This window comes from Mustela nivalis (assembly GCF_964662115.1).
Source record: "Mustela nivalis genome assembly, chromosome: 15".
Lineage (NCBI taxonomy): Eukaryota > Metazoa > Chordata > Mammalia > Carnivora > Mustelidae > Mustela > Mustela nivalis.
Window position 1 is genome coordinate 20,621,785 of NC_139034.1, and position 17,857 is coordinate 20,639,641.

At 40.7% G+C, this 17,857-nt stretch overlaps 1 protein-coding gene across 9 annotated transcripts in view; it reads right to left on the bottom strand.

Annotated features, from left to right (window-relative positions):
- DCLK1 (doublecortin like kinase 1) overlaps positions 1-17,857 on the bottom strand; it is a 352,644-nt gene that overhangs the window by 29,079 nt on the left and 305,708 nt on the right. For all 9 annotated transcript variants that reach the window (XM_082700457.1, XM_082700459.1, XM_082700458.1 and 6 more), the window contains 4 exons: positions 11,608-11,741; positions 9,747-9,824; positions 9,277-9,373; positions 7,424-7,504 (listed from right to left, as the gene is read on the bottom strand). In XM_082700457.1, the coding sequence (XP_082556583.1) occupies positions 7,424-7,504; positions 9,277-9,373; positions 9,747-9,824; positions 11,608-11,741 (390 nt within the window). The remainder of the gene's footprint in view (positions 1-7,423; positions 7,505-9,276; positions 9,374-9,746; positions 9,825-11,607; positions 11,742-17,857) is intronic.

The window sequence follows — 17,857 nt, forward strand, 5'->3', positions numbered from 1 at the left end:
GAAATTCCCATCTACCACTTGGCAGAGCATTGCAACTGACAAGAACGAAATTAGTTTGCAAAATGGAAAATGAACTCTCACAGCTGTCTGTAGGAGACCTAGCCTCCTGGTCTCCATTTCTGCAGCGGATGTTGGGGAGCAGCTGTGGGGAGGGGTGCGGGGGCTTGGATGTGAAGTCACTCAGTGCAGTGAATTCCCCTCTTTCCTCAGGGAAACCATTCCAGGGGTCACGCTTTAGAAAACCCTCCTCCCTCGTGGATTTTTGTTTTCGACTCATGGATCTCATTTGCAGTCAATTCATTACCAGACTCCATTATTAGTAATATCTGTGAATTTATGAGAAGTACGGCAGTCTTGAGACGTCTACTACCAGACTATCCTGATCTAGTTTTAGATAATCTCAGGTACATCAGAGTACTCCTGAATGGCGGCTCCATCCCGCATCCCAGGGTTTGGCCTCTTTTTTTTTTTTTTTTTTTTTTTTTTTTTAAAGATTTTAATTTATTTGACAGAGAGAAATCACAAGTAGATGGATAGGCAGGCAGAGAGAGAGAGAGAGAGAGAGAGAGAGAGGGAAGCAGGCTCCCTGCCGAGCAGAGAGCCCGATGCGGGACTCGATCCCAGGACCCTGAGATCATGACCTGAGCCAAAGGCAGCGGCTCAACTCACTGAGCCACCCAGGCGCCCCCCAGGGTTTGGCCTCTTGACTTGCTAACCATCTCCAGCTGCGCAGCACCCAGCACCTCTGACCCGATTCAGCATCAGTTCAGAGGGGCCAGGGCATCCTCTCTGTCTATACCTGACACCACACTGGAGGAGAAAATGGGAAGTAAGTCGAGATCTAGCTTGGAGAAGGGAGAGGGTAAGATGCCCAAATGGAACCTGGATTTCCATGTCATCGTTTCTAATTTATGACTGTAAATAGCTGGTTTTATATTATTACAGTATCACTGGGGGCTCTCTTAATTTCTAACAAATTCTGTCAGCCCAAGACGAATGCATATAAATTTTGTGTGGGGAGAGTTGCTTTTAGTTAGCACGAAGTATGTCTGTAGATTATCCAGCCTCTTATAATTTTTTTTTCTTCTTCTTCCTCTCTTTATTCTTTTTGAATATCTTGGCTTAGTAGTTTGTTTGTTTATTTATAGTACTATCTTCTTAAAAAGAGTGGGTAGGTGAGATAAATGAAGAAAAATAAAATTTAAAGGCCCAGGAAGGTGATAGGAAGTCTTGAATTGGCTAAATACCTACACTTGACTTAAACCCATTCTTTCCAGTAGGACAGAGGTTCTCAAACTCGGTTTCACCGTAATAATCACCTGGGAGCTCTTAAAATTTCTGCCGCCTGCTCAGATGCCAGGCCAGAATTAAATCAGAATCTCTAGAGGCAAATCCAGGCATCGACCTTGTGCTAGAAACTCCACTGAGCTTTATGCCGGAGACTTCTCTAAGGCTGTTTCCTCATCAATAAAACTAGGAAAATAACTGGAGGTAAAACATAAACCCATAGAATTGCAGCATTGAGCTGGACCTTTACCCTCATATCGGGAGAATAACATGGGATAAATAAAGTAGGTTAACACTTTGAAAACAAAAATGCAATAATAGTAATATATCTGGATTATTACAATGATGATAATTTAATCCTATTTATAAATGAGAATTTGGGGAGGGCATGTCAATTATGTTTAGAAACTTCGCACTAACCTATGATTTTTATCAACAAATTATCATTTCAGGGAAAGTGACCCAACCTTCTCCCCAATCCCTGGAATGATCAAGATGTATTAATGCTTACTTCAGTCTTCTATGTGCCTAAAATCTGTGGTTCCCCACTAGATGAGTGCTAAGGTAAATCAGCTTAAGCCAGGACAATCCCTGTTGATATTCTGTAGTCACAGTAAAGGAAGCAGCCGTGATACTAAAGAAGACAACAGAGCCGATAATGTACACATTATCTACATGGAGCTGAGGGTACATTAATGGATTTTGGGGGGCTAGGATGAGAAGGTTCTCCTTCTTAATCAAATTTCTCTTATGCCAACATCCATCACAATTTGCATTTCATCAGCACATGGCAACAGATGACAGAGTTGTTACCTCTGTCAGACCCAAATTCCCCAAATATTTATCAAGTACTAGTACTTATCACTTATCACTAGTACTAGTACTAGTATTTATCACAGTACTAGTGCTTAAAGACTGTCCTCTCAGACCCTTCAAATATATATTCCTTTCTCCAACCTCGTAATAACCTAAGAGACTGATTCTATTATCTTCGGTTCACAGACACAAAAATGGGTACAAAGGAGTGAAATGACTGTTCCAAGGTTACAACAGGAGGGTGAGCTGCTGCTCCTTCCGGAAGCCCACGTTCCACTCCTAGACACCTGGCTGCACACTGATGCTCCCTTTGTTCAGCTGGTTTGTTAGAACAATCCACCAAGATGCCTTGAGGACTCATGGCTCTTCCAATAACAGAGCAGAGGGGTGCCTGGGTGGCTCCGTTCGTTAAGTGACTGCCTTTGGTTTAGGTCATGATCCTGGAGTCCCGGGATTGAATTCCGCATCGGGCTCCCTGCTCAGCAGGGAGTCTGCTTCTCCCTCTGACCCTCTCTTCCCTCTCATTCTCTCTCACTCTCTCTCAAGTAAATAAAATCTTAAAACAAACAAACAAACAACCCCCCCCCCACACACACACACAAAACAGAGCAGCAGCCCAGAACACCAAGGTGCACAGTGGGATTCCCAGGCAGGATGAAAGGAAAAATGAGCCTAGAGTGAGGTTTAAACAAGTGACTTTGGCTGACTAGAATTTCTGATTCTATTGGTCTACTCTCTGTTTCATAAGAGACTGCCTTTTCAATTCCAAGGGCAGCAAGTGAAAAGGTCACTGTATAAGCAACAGAGAAAATTAGGACAAATGAGAGTACAGGAAATGCTTTCTGACGATTTCCTCAGGGCTCAGATAATTATTATTACCTCTTCCCCCCGAGGTAGACTTCTCTGCGGTGATCAGATATAATTTGATAGCCAAATGCAAAATGTCTTGTTAAATGGACTTCCGTTTAAATGCCTAATCTATTTATTTTGATTGCTTGGTTGTTCATTTGTTACACTTGGAGATCCTGATAAATGCTAAATGCTGGTTGTGAAAGCTTATATATGGTTTTTCATTTATGTTTTGAGATAATAATCATTTTTCTGATTTAGTTACCACAAATACAATTTCAAAAGTTAAGCAATCATTTCATACATTTCAGGTGTTTTTAGCTTTTTTTTTTTTTTTTTTTTTTTAAGTTTCTGCTAACATCAATATTTTTCTCCCTCAGAATCTAAGGTCTGTTAGAATGATATAAAGGGTACTTTTTAGTTTTAAATCTCCTAGATAATTCCTTAAATGTTATCCTCACTTTTAAGAAATATCTGTAGGGGAAAAAAAAAAAAGAAATGTCTTTAGGGAATCGGAGAGGGAAAACTAAAATGACAGCAGAAGTCCTGTTTTAGAGGGAGTGGTAGACCCTAATTACCAGCAAAGTGGGACCATGTGTAAAAATGTGTACAAAGCAGGCTGAGAAGGCAGAAAGTTATGCTGAGACATGTACATGCTGCTTTAGGAAAAGGAGCAACCTAGTTTTTCAAAGGTATAGCTGAAACTCTTCCTAATTTTTTTCTTTATCCCATGGAATTGGGATATATATGGATATAGGCTCATTTGGTTTGGAATCAGGGTAAGGCTGTTTCTTTTTTTTTTTTTTAAATTTATTTTTTTTTTAAGATTTTATTTATTTGACAGACAGAGATCACAAGTAGGCAGAGAGGCAGGCAGAGAGAAAGAGGAAGAAGCAGGCTCCCTGCTGAGCAGAGAGCCCGATGTGGGACTCGATCCCAGGATTCTGAGATCATGACCTGAGCCGAAGGCAGAGGTTTAACCCACTGAGCCATCCAGGCACCAGGTAAGGCTGTTTCTAATTGCATTCTGGCCCCCTTGAATATATAGACAAATTTGCTCACATCCACAAAGTTATCATAAAACAAATATGTATATACTGCCAGAGATCCTCTGCGGGACACCTACTTCCCAGCCTCCTTCAGGTTGGGGCTGTGGCATCTCCTTCTCTAGGAAATCCTTTATAGCACTGCTCTCCCCACGCAGAGGCTGGCTGGGGTAGCCTTCCCCAACTCTCAACCCCCACCCCTGTTGTCCTGTGACTGTTTGGTTGAATCAGGGCTTCTAGAGGGCGGGCCTGCCAGGTAGTGGTCCTCTGAAGAAAATGTATTTAAAGGGGCACCTGGGTGGCTCAGTCGGTTAAGTGTCTGTCTTCGGCTCAGGTCGTGATCCCAGGGTCCTGGGGTCGAGTCCCAAATTGGGCTCCCTGCTCAGCGAGGAACCTGTTTCTCCCTCCTCCTGCTGCTCCCTCTGCTTGTACCCTCTCTCTCTCTATCTCTCTCTCACAAATTTATAAAAATCTTCAAAAAAAGAAAATGTACTTAAAAATCTAAAATGGCTATTTGCAGTCTGTGAAATCTCTTTTCTCAGTGGCTCTTTGTGAGCCTTCAAAGGCCATGTTTCAGATTCAGATTTTCTGGCTTATTCTGTGGGATCATAGTCCCACTGTTATTAGTGCTATCATGCAATTTGACAATCTGTAGATCATGGGCTTTTAATTAGCATGCAGATCAATCAGAATCAACTGCTTCCACCAAGAAAGGCAGCAGCTGACCTGTGCCTCTTCCTCTCTGTAAATCTAAGGGAAAGGTGCCATGACCTAGGTAAGTTCCTTTGAAGATGTTGCTAACTTGTATGAACAATCATTATAATGATACAATGAATACATGCATTCTTTTCCAATATTCATGGTACTTTCATGTATAACAAAGGATGGATAGGTATAATGTGGTACACAGGACTTGAAAGCAAATAGGCTTGGAGTGAAGAGACCTGGCTGCAAATTTTGGCTCAATCATAAATTTTGCTACTTCGAGCAAGTCACTTACCATAGCCTTAGTCTCCACATCTGTAAAATGCATACAGTAATACCCACTCTGCCTATCCTATAGGTTTATTATTAGGCTTACCTGAGATGCTTCCTAACTTTGCCCATTTCATGGATGAGGATAACTTTTGTTTAGCACCCTGGGGTAAATGCAAAGGTTCTGAGGTTGGAGGTGATCACTTCTAGATTCTAGCTGCCCTGCCTGACTATCCCAAGGGAAAAGGGGATTGATAGCTTTATATATTTGTATACTAATTGGGAAGCTCTGCTCTATGAAAATATTTAAAACAAACCTTAGTTGTGTGTCTATACACACAATCAACATTTATAAATATTCTTCTATTTTTACTTCTCTACATATAAAATGCTGGGTTAGAGCTGTCCTACAACCCAGCAATCGCACTACTGGGTATTTACCCCAAAGATACAAACATAGTCATGCATGATAGCACTAATAACAGTGGGACTATGATCCCACAGAATAAGCCAGAAAATCTGAATCTGAAACATGGCCTTTGAAGGCTCACAAAGAGCCACTGAGAAAAGAGATTTCACAGACTGCAAATAGCCATTTTAGATTTTTAAGTACATTTTCTTTTTTTGAAGATTTTTATAAATTTGTGAGAGAGAGATAGAGAGAGAGAGGGTACAAGCAGAGGGAGCAGCAGGAGGAGGGAGAAACAGGTTCCTCGCTGAGCAGGGAGCCCAATTTGGGACTCGACCCCAGGACCCTGTTTATAGCAGCAATGTCCACAATAGCCAAACTATGGAAAGAGCCCAGATGTCCATCAAAAGAGGAATGGATAAAGAAGATATGGTGTGTATATATATATATATATATACATATATTCCATTGTATATATATATATATACATATATATATATATATACAATGGAATATTACACAGCCATCAAAAGTGAAATCTTGCCATTTGCAACGATGTGGGTGGAAGTAGAGGTATTATGCTGAGCAAAATAAGCCAATCAGTGAAAGGCAATTATCATATGATCACACTGAAATGTGGAATTTAAGAAAAAAGGCAGAGGATCATAGAGAAAGAGAGGATAAAAGGAAACAAGACAAAACCAGAGAGGGAGACAAACCAGAAGAGACTCTTAATCTCAGGAAACAAACAGGGTTGCTGGAAGGGAGGGAGTGGCTGGGTGATGGACACTGGGGAGGGTATGTGCTATGGTGACTGCTGTGTATTGTGTAAGACTAATGAATCACAGACCTTACCCCTGAAGCAAATAATACATTATATGTTAATAATAATTTAAAAACAACAAAAAATAAATAAAATAAGAATCTTGGACGATGGCCATTACATGTCAGAACATGAACAAGATCCTACACTCTTGTCACCTTGGATGTAGTCTGTCTCAACACTGTGCTTTCAATCATACCTTATCCTTAAAATTAGTGATTTGGGGGAAAAAAAAAACCTACTTAAGTAATCACTATGGTGATAATTTAGAGAAGTGGAATGTTTTGTTGCCTTCAACTCACAGCCAGATCACTTGAAGCTGTAGGAAGGCTGGCAAAATCTCTATCTGTGAGCTAAGCATGTTATACTTGTCCCTATCTGTGCTCAGGTCCATCTCTCTATAAGTGCAACTCTGTCTGTCTTCTACTCTGGAGGTAAGAACCATTAACCTAAGGCTGTCCGTGAGGGTTACAGTAGGACCTAGATTATCCAGTTGTTGGGAAGAACACGATGTTAACATCGTGTGAGGGGCTTAGAAGAGTCCTGGGCAGACTTTGTCAGTGAAGCGCTCTTTGCATATTTATTATGATTCAAACCCTGATCAAACCCTGATCAGTCCGTTTTGGAGAGACAGAGGGACAACAATGACTGTGCTCTGGGGAATTCTTTCATAAAGAATTTCATATTGTTAGACTCTACCACTCAAATAGCAGCAGCAGCATCTGGGAGCTTTTAGAAATTCAGAGCCTCACATCTACATCAGAGTCTGCATTTTAACAAGACCCCCAGGTGACTCGTGAGTGCATTCCAGACTGAGTAGTGCTGCAATGGAGTACTCCAAGCCTCATGGGGGGGACCCTTGGGTCAACGGTATTTTTGGTAGGCATCATGCAAAAGCAAGACTGACTCAGAAAATCTGCTGCTGTTGCTGTATTCGGAATGTAGCTTGGAGGCAGGGGGGCTGTCCATGTGCGTGCGCCTCCCCAGTCGGAAAGCAGCCCCTCTGCATCAAAAGGCTATGTGCAAGGGACCGTGAGAGCATCCGTCAGCACGGACTCAGAGGAGCAAGTCTGAGATGCCGTCACTGTTCCAGCATGTTTGCGGGGGAGGAATAAATATGAACACAGCACTTTACAACGGAGGCAATATCATTAGGAAATAGGTGGTTTTAGAAAGGAACGTTAGAAGTGTGCATGGGGAAAGGAAGAAGCCACTTACGTTAACCCAGGGGTGCTCCAAGACCTGCACAGCTGAAAATCGCTGATCGACATCGACCAACAGCATCATGGTGATGAGCTCCTGTGGAAGGGAACATTTGATTCCATTTGTCTCATTTTTATGGCAAAACTCTGAGCATTTTCCTACGCCGAAGTTCTCTTTCAGTTTAGAAAAGCTCTACGTTTTAAATATATCAACTCAGCTTACCCACAGGAATCTAACACCCTTAGAAGTTAAAGAAAAGGTCAATACTTAGAATTACAAACATATGGTGAGAAAAAAAAAAAGAAAGATTAGAATAAATTTCACTGAAGTGCATTTAGTAGAGAAGAAATAAATTAAACAAGTTAAAGGATTAATATTCCTTTGTCTAGGATTTCGTACTTTAACGGAGATTTCTAAGTTAGCTTAATACAGAAATCTGTTAACATTGCTTCAAAAATTTCCACATCAATCAATACCAATAAAATGGAACTATTAAGGGGCAAATGATTTAATGGTTTGGAAATTAATGAGACTTCCTCATGAGTTCAAAATGATTTGGACCAGGAAAGCACAGCTTGAGTTTTAATGATGAGTCTGTCACACACTTGTCCACTTTGGAAGAGAAGTTCCCGTGTAACAAAATGGTTAGATATGTGTTATCCAGGTCCTTACAGTCATGGGGTCTGACTACCATTCTGTGATGAGGATGATTTATTTTCACTGATATAGAGATTCTACCATAAAGTTCTCATTATGTTCTTTTCCTGCTTCAGGCTCCTCTGTGCAAGAAGGCATTCATTCACTTTCCAACATGGGCCAGGACTTATTAAAGCAATGAGCTGGTGTGATGCCCTTTGCGGATGGCATGAGGATGTGGGAGATGGTCCTGTCTGTCAATGACTTGGAGCCCTCATTTATGGAGAGAAGGCACTGAGAGGTAAAAAGGCTTCTGAAGAGACTGCTCACAGGCAAAAATATCTCTACCCCCACAGAAAAAGTCAGGTTTTAAATTGAACTCACACTCAGGACACAGAGAAAGGAAAGGCTTATACACTGAATAATCAAAAGTCAATTATTTATCAACATCAATTTGTTAAAAATTTAAGTCAATGCTTGGAGACATTAAGGAGTCAATTAAAAGGTTTTCTTTTTTATCCGAGTTTTACCAATGTCTCCATGTAAGATTTTTGCAGTTTTCTTAGAGGCTGATCTCCTATTCATTCATTTTAATACATGTTAAGCATGTATACATACTGGTTAAGCACTAGTTATACTGGTCACTACATCGGGGTTGATGATACAGCAATAAACAAAATACACAAAAATCCTTGTCTTGATGAAATTTGTGTTCTAGTGAGGGAAAACTAGAAAATAAATGACATAAGTAAGATGTATACACCTACCTATATCTACCTGTCCAGAAAATAAACAGATAGAGAAAGGTAGGTAGATGGTATACCAGAAGGACACATGGGTATAAGAGAGAAACAGAGCAGATGAGGAACACTAGGCAAACTAGGTAGATTAAAAATGCATCTGAAAACAGAGTGGTCTGGGATAGCTTCCCTGAGAGGGTGAGATTGAGTTGAGACCCAAAAGAGGTAAAGCCACAAGCTACATCAAAATTTAAGGTTGGCTGGTGTAGCAAGACACAGTGTAAGTGGAGTGACAACAGGAAGCGATGAAGCCAGAAAACAGAGATGCTTGGTAAGTTGGGATGGTGACAAACAGATGACTGATGACCGTGGACTCCTGGCAAACCCAGTAATTAAACAAAAATGGACAGAAATTTTATCTACAACATCATTAGGTAAAACTGCATTAAGACACACAGGGTCTCGGGAAAAGGAAAGGCACTGGAAACCTACCTTCGCCGAATCAGAAACGTTATCCCAGTATGGAGAGGGAAAGTCCACTTGCCCCATCAAAATCTGATCGAAAAGCACCTCCTGGTCATCACCGCTTCTGTTTACATGAACCACAACAAGGAAAAACACAGCACTAAAATGTTAACCCAGGGCATGTCTCTCCACTCTTCTGCATTCGAGCCCTTCCCTTCCCCGTAAGTGTGTAAAACGTGTGTTTTTAAGCTATTCAAAATGTCAATATGGAACTGTTTTGGACAATTAGGAAAGAATGAATTTTTCAATTCTATGAGGGAGATTTATGGAAGGCATGTAAATGAGTGTGTACAACACAGAAAAAATAACGGGCACTGGAAGTCAAGTTCTTCCATCCACTTCCTGCTTCAGGCTCTTTTGTGCAAGAAGGCAGAATGGATCCCTCAGAGAGTACAGAAATGCTTTGTTGGTGCTGAATAAAAGATGACTGCCCATACCCACGGAACGGAGGGAAACCACACAGCAGGATGTAAGTGATTACACCAGCTGCCCAGATGTCCACCTTGAGGCCATATCTGCAAAAGTAAGTGACGTTAGAGTTAGCACAAGTCAAGCCGGGACAAATTATGGGGCACTGGCAAAATAGATGACTCTACTATTCTAAATCAAAAACCAAACTCAACAAAATTTAAAACCCAACAACAAATACTAAATGAAAACCCACCAGCTAAACAAAATTCAAGGAAAAAATAATTAAAAGAGAGAGAGAGACAGAGAGAGAGAGACTGTCTAAGACATATGAATAAAAATCAAAGTAAAGCATGTCTAGAATCATTTCCAAGTATCAGTAAGTGAGAGAGGTTTCATCGAAAAGGTTTATTACGGTCGTATCAGTATTAAGATGGGGATGGACCCTTGAAACAATCTAAGTCCCAATGTTAAAAAACATAATTACATCTAGGACATTTTCCAGTTCGTAAAGCACTGACGTACATTATCTTATGCTGTTTTTCTATCACTCTACATTAGACGGGATAAGTGCTGTTGCCTGTTTTATAGAGGAGAAAACCAAGGATCAGAGGGGTAGTCTTGCTCGAGATCACACAGTTAGTGAGTGGCAGAGCAGGGTTCCAAGCAGGATTTCCAAGAGCCCGACTCAATCGTCTTTCTCCCCTGGGCTCCTCTCTCCCAGCAGGCTGTCAGAGTACTCAGGGTGGAAAACTAGGAAATGTAGCTGGCTAGACTAGCGCAGCATGCCCTGAGGGAGGTCGGCAAGTTTACAAATGTTGGTTCCCAACTCACTCAAATTTGACGAAAAAAAGTCCTCATTTACCCCCAGTCCCACCTTAGATCCCAATTGGCATTCCCTTCTCATCTATTTTGTTCCTCTGCCTTTCTGGCCAAAGGTCAAGCAGTAAAACTATCTTCCACGGGTCACAGGGGAGGATACAACCTAGACCCTCAGGTGTGGGTTGGTGCCACTCATTGAGGGGAAAAAGTAAGGCCATTTCCCCTTGGCGCACCACCCTTCCCCAGTCCTTCTGTGTGAGGCTAGTGCTTCAGAACTTGGCCTATGATCCCTGGCAAGATATAGGGCTCTCTATGGAAAGAGCCCTTTATTCACATAGCCCCGAGTTCAAATTCTGATTCAGCCACTATCCAGTCATGAGCTTCCAGGATACCCAACCACAGCAGCAAGATTATTCATGTGCAAAATGGGAATCATACTGTCTACTGGAAGAGTTCAGAATCAAGCAAAGGAGCTTACGCCTGGCAGAGAGTAGTAGGTCCTTAGTAAGTGTTGGGCCACCCACCTTCTCCTCCCAGTCTAGTCATTTTCATTCATCTGATGCCGCTGCACATAGACACCAGAAAATTCCCAGTGGCCCTCTGACGCCTAAGGGTGTTTGTACTGCATGGATAATCAATGGACCGCCAAGAGAGCCAAAATGAGAGTGGGGCAGGAGAATAAGGATAGCGGAGAGAAATAACCACAGGAGACTGTAATCACTGCACGCAGCAGTGTCTGTTTCTTTTATCCAAAAGCAAGTTAATTACCATCGCTGTATGTTTCTCTGTTCGTCCGAACATTTTTTTACTTTGGGGTTAATAACTGCTGTTCTACCTTTAACAAAGGCCACATGGAAGCCTTGAACAAGATTGCAGTAATTGGCAACTTGATTGGAGAAACAGAGAAAATGGCTCTCACTTTAAAGTTAAAAAGAAAAAAAAAAAGGAGTTGAAAGAAATCTGATAGCTAATTCTGTCTGGATGGGACAGGGCTGTTTTCTCCTATTCTCGAAGCAGACTAGTTCTTTGGCAAGCACAGCACTCCAATAAACCACGGAAAGCATTTACCCAGTTTCTGCAATGATTTCTGGAGCCACGTATGTTGGGGTGCCACAGACTGTGTACAGGGGGCCGTCTACAATGGTGGCCAGTCCAAAGTCACCCAGCTTCAGCGATTTGCTGCCGTCTTGGTGTTCGTATACCTAAAGTAAAAGTAAAGAGTGAAATCGCCTTACAACCAAGAGCTCAGAAGATCTTTCTTGAAGGGACGATGGGCATTGTGGTTTAAATTTATCATAAAGTGAAAAAAAAAAAAAACCAGGCAATTATGCAACGAGATACATACAAGAATATCTTTTTTTAGATTACTGCAGAACTGGATACATGGTGAACAGCCAGCAAATGGAAATTTAATAATAGATGATGGTACGTTGATTCAGTGGGACTCTACATGACCCTTAATGTGGTGATATGAATTTATGTCTATTGAAATAAATTATTTGGGGGAAATAAGGACAGATTTCAGACTGGTTTGCATGAAATGGGTACTAAAGAAAAAAAAAATATGTGCCAAGAAAAATGTCTGAAAGAACACAGTGCTAGTGTGTCTGTCTCTCGGTGTTAGGATTATGGGAGACTTTTTTCTTTGCTTCTCTGTACTTAATGTTTTCTACAATTAAAATTGATTTGTGTAATATGATGAAATACAGAAAGTCTCCAGTGCAGTACCTCCAGTTTATGAAAAGAACTACCTCTCCATTTTAATATGTAAGAAGCTTTAAAAATACAGTTCTTTAGTAATTGAACAAAAAAAACCCTACACGTATATTAAAATACTTCATTTTCAGTGGCCCACATTTCCAACAAAATCTATTTACATTTTTTTATTAATAATTGAAAGGAATATTAACATTTCATTTCACCTGTGGCAATTTGGAAAGATTTATCAGGTGCAGAGTCAGCAATCGGTCCAGGTTTCCTTATTAAGGCAGTAAAAGCCTCTAGTCTTTCACCCAACAAATCAAGAAAAGGATGCTTGGGACCATAGGCAAGTATTTATACCGCTTTAATTCCAGCCCATGATCAAACCAAATGGGTCTGCTCCAAAGAGTATCCACTTCTACTATTTCAAAGAAAAGATCAAAGGGCATTCAGAATTCTAATTCAGGGCCCTCCACTGGAATCAATAGGAGAAAGAAAACCACAGTTAAAAGCTAGATTTCCCAGGAAAGGCGCAGGAGATGCCTGGAGGACACGGTGAAGTTTTCCGTGTACATCAAAATAATTCATCCAGCCAGAAGCCTGCATGTTCTTCTGTTGCCTCCTTGTGATCGCGTGTATGTGACACAGCGGTCGGAGCCTCTCACACAACAAGACGCATCTCCACACATCAGGAGCCCCACGACCGCTCACACACCACGTCTCCCTTTCTTTGGAGAAAGTAGATTAACTTCTCCTGTCCCTGCAGCTTCAAGTGCAGATGTTTGGCTGGTGAAGCCGCAGCATCAGCATCGATCATTTGCATCTAACTGTTTTGGCAGAGGCAGGGAGTTCGAGCTTCCCTTGAGAGACCGGGTCTTTTCTGGGCAGAAAATATCCTTTTCCATTTTCTCCACACTCAGTGCATGGAGTCTTCTCCTTAAGGGCTTGACCACCATCTAGTCTGAGCCCTCGGGCAGGTGTCCGGAGGCTGACGGGGTCACCTGCACGTAGAGTGTTAGGGCAAAACTGGCCGTGTGTCCCTCGTAGGTGTGGCTTTGCCCAGCAGTCATCTGGGATGGACAGGGTCCTCCCTCCTTTAAGAAAGCAGCTCTCCAGCCCATCAGCCCTAGCAACTGAGGTGTTGGAGCTGCAAAGCACAATGTATGTCATTCCTAGGCTACGCGTTCATGGGCAAAAGAAATCCCTAAATCATAATCTTAGCACCTCAGCCATTCTGGTCATCCAGGTGACAAGCAAATGTTTTTCATGAACAGAAACCCAAGATGGAAACATCTAGAAGATCATCTAGCTTATTTCCCCAGACAGAGCAGAATTGTTTACGTCCTTAATTCCATTTGGTTACTTTAATTCCATTTGTTACTTCCTAAAATGTAAAATCATCTCCGGTTTTGATGTTCTGACAGGTCCAAACATCCATGGTGCCTATTTTCGGAGGTGGTGTAGATTTCAATTTACACAACTCCATTTATGCAGGAATTCTGTGGTTTTCCTCTAAACATAGTATCTATGATCACCTAACTTAGTGCAAAAGTTGGGTGAAAAGCCATGTTGGCAGATGGAGTTGTAAGTCCCGTTTTGGTTCTTAAAATGACCATGTAATTGTCCTTTAGCAAAGGTTATATTTTTGAGCATCTACATTTGACTAGGAATTCTACCTCACAGACAGCCATATGCCAGTTACATTTAATATACTGAGCAATAAAGTTCAAAGTTTCTATTCCTAAGGGGAAAAAAAGCACCAAAAAAAAAATTAACTAAGATAATGAAAATTAGGATTACATAAAAGTAATAATTCTCTCAAATAAACCAACAACATTTAAATAAAACACACAGAATCCATCATCTTAATGCTCTTTTTATCTCGATCACTTCCACCATGTCCCCCTCCTCTGCTTTGAAAAAGCACACAGAATTTCCATGGGCATAAAGAGGTTAACGTGATGCTTACGACAGACAAGAAGAAGGAGAGACAAAGGCCTGATCCACGTAACTGAAAACACTTCTAGACACCACTTTGTTAGCAATGCTTCAGCAAAATGTTTTTGCAGGTGAATGAATGTCCAGGACTCTCGATTGGAATTGTTTAACTTACTTACTGTCAGGCAGGGCAGGAAACAAGGTTGCTCTGGGTTTTTCTCTGTCAACACTTTGGGAGAAGGATACAGAAGAACATACTCCAGAGTATCCTCGCCACCAATGGGAGCGCACCTTGCCCAAGCAGTATAATGAGCCCGCCTCACAACTGGGCTTCCCTGTTAGCCCTTGGGGCAACCCGAGCTGGGCTCAGCCTTATCTCTTACCAAGCCACTTACAGAAGGGCACGAGGAAGGCCACTGAAAAATGTAATTAAAATTCTGGTAAAATCACAGATTGCTACATACATCTGTTTCAAACACACATGTGCGCATGTACACACACACACACACTCACTCACTCACTCACAAAACCATCTCCAGAAAGTATTTTCCCAAATGGCAGCTATAAATTTACTTTGAACTAAGTTTTTAATTAAAAGTTAGGAATGGGAAAAGCCTTTAACAAGTTCACATTTAAAATATGGAGTCCTTGGCTTATACTGCCCCTGAATCAATTCTGACTCTCTTCCTCCGGCTGTCCCCCTGTCCTGACCATCTTCCAGGAGGGACATTTAACAGGCTGCAAGCACAGGCTTGGGCAACCCGATCTGGCAAGTGGGGTTCTAATGTTAAAAAAAAAAAAAAAAGTGCTTTTTGCTATAACTGTATTTTAAAGCCTCCATAAAACAGGACCCACAAGTGAAGTGGGAGTCCACTGATTGTCAATCAATGAGTATTCACAACATGAGATATAATTTAATGTTCATCCCAAGCCCTTTAAATACTATAGATGTTCCCCCACATTTTAAACACTGAGGGGCTATTAAAGAGACGGGGATTAGTGCAAATTACCAGTATGTAGTGCTTTCACTGTTTTAACTAAGCAATAAAACTGTGTAATTGTACAACACTAATTGAATGCAGCTACACGTAATTGTGGCCTGCCATATGTATCCTATTACCATAAAGATTGTCAGTATTTTGTAAGCTACTCTTGTGATCATTGCAGATGGCTACAGTCAGAGAAGTTGTTCTCCAGGGTTTATTATATGGCTATAAAGACATCCCGTGATTTGACAGACTAAATGTGTTAAATGGCAACAATTATGAAAAAGGTTCCAATTAAAAGCTGAAGGCATGTCCCACCAAGAACAGATAGAGGGGAAGGTCAGGTATTAAGTTTTTCGCACACTGGCATTTTACGCAGGGTTTTTCCTTTTTGAGGAAGAGTTTTCTTTTTGTTTCTTTTTCGTTTATTTGGGGTTTTGCAGTAGCTGTAACTTGCTGAACAGTAGATGTCTGGGCATAAGCCTGATTTCCTCTGGATTAGAAACTGAGACCATTTGGAAAAGTTATTTGAAAAAATAAAAGATTTAATATATAGTCATAAAATGCAGCTGGTGGCCATAAAATAATATGAAAATTCACAGATAACCTGAACCCAAGCAAATGGTTTCTGAGATTCCCATAATAGAGAACTAAAAGCTGACTAATATAACAGATGTGTTGGAACAAACATAATTCTCTACGTTGCTGTGAATTCAAGGATAACCCTGTTGAAATGCTGGCTAATGAATCATTAATATCCACGGAAATATTTTTCACAGAGGAGCTCAATAGGTACTAAAAAATAATTTCACCAAATTGAACAGAACTGAACAAAAGTGGCATGAAATTGACAAAGCCACGAAAAAAAGTCAATTCACTTTTTCTCAACTATGGTGTCCCTTTAAAAAGACATTGATCTTCCTCCGGCCATGGTATATGGTCTTTATACTCCTTTCTAAGGAAAATGAATTAAATTTAAATCTTTACTCTTTAAGAAGTGAAGCAAAACGACATTAATGCAGAAAATTATTTTACAAAGTGCACGTTAGGGTCCACATACTTTAAAATGAAATCTCCTGAAAAAAAAAAAAATCCTAAAAAAACAAACCCACTTTGTACCCAGGTGTAAAATCTTTGTGAAATCAAAGGTTAAATGAAATAAGAAGAGTCAACATTGTATAGCCCAAGTCAGAAGAGGAGTAACAACATCAGAGCGAGAAATAAAATAGCTTTCAAAATATTACTCTAGAGAGATCTGGGAAGATGGAGGATGAGTGGGAACTCCAGGAAACCCGATTCTCATCCTCACTTTAAAATAGTCATGAAACTATCTAAAGAGGAGGTCTACGCAGCTGCAATGAGACCCACGCAACAGGCACATTCCGGAATCTAGGAACCATTGCACATACTAGCCTTTGGCGAAAACTATGGGAACTCAATGTCATTGTCATTTTTTAAAACTCATATTTTTGTCACACAAGTAATATCCAACATGTCACTGTAGGAAAATTAGAAAAGACAGATAATTATAGAGGGAAGGGAATTAAGCCCACCTATATTCTTGAGACCTAGAAATAACCATCGCTAACATTTTGGGGTATGAACTTCTAGCCCTTGCTTTACCTCTCTCTCCTGCTTTTCTTTTTCCACGGGACAATATATCATCAGTGAGGACATGTGTATCTGCATTGCGATTTTCAGTGGCTACTGGATATTCTACTGTATGGATGCAGCGTCATAATAATCCCAACGACTATGGCTGCTATTTACTGAGCATACGGGATATGTCCGGCTTCCTGTTGAGGAGTTCATGCTCATTATCCTAGTGGATCTTCACCACAACCTATTAAATCACCTTACTGATATTCTGTAGATGAGCAAATGGAGTCTCAGAGATGTTGCACTGTTGTCCAACGTTGCACAGCTACTAAGTGGCAGTGCCAGAACTTAAGCTTATGTAAGTCCAAGTCCAAGATTTTAGCCAGTATGTCCCCCTCCCCCCTCATCATGCCATTATTTAACTAATTAGTACCCTGACATAAGTTTTCATATATATGTATGTATATTTTTTCATGCTAAAAACTACTGAGATGAACATCCCTATATATGTATACAGATTTGATTTTTTCTTTGTGACATTTCCAGAAGTAGAATTACTTGGCCATAGGATACTCATAGTATTTAAGATTTCCTTATTTATTACCAAAGTACCTTCCAGAAAGTTTCTGCAAAGTTACTCTTGCACCAACACATAGAAGATGACTGGTATCCTAATAACTTTTCCAACACTATATGCTATTATTTATTAATCTTTGCTAGTCCAATAAGACCATGTCATCTTAGATGAGTGATATTATTTCAGTCCTTAATGACAAAAGGGGATGAGTATTGGGCAGACACACCCAGGCCAAACAAGACAACACACTACACTTTCCTGATTCTCCCATGTGCAATCACAGGTCTTTGGAAGAGGGTCCCTCAGCAAAGGTGCCAGTAAAGTATCTGGCATATTACTATACTAAATAATGTCTTGGGAAAGTGGTGTTTTTCTTCTATTTTCCCGTAACTTTTATCCAAATTCAGGGAGGAGTTTTTTCCTAAACACCTATAAAAAATAATGATTCAGTTTCTGCTTAGACATTTTCAATGACCACAGCTATGTATAATAAAGGCCATTTAATTTGCAAACAGGT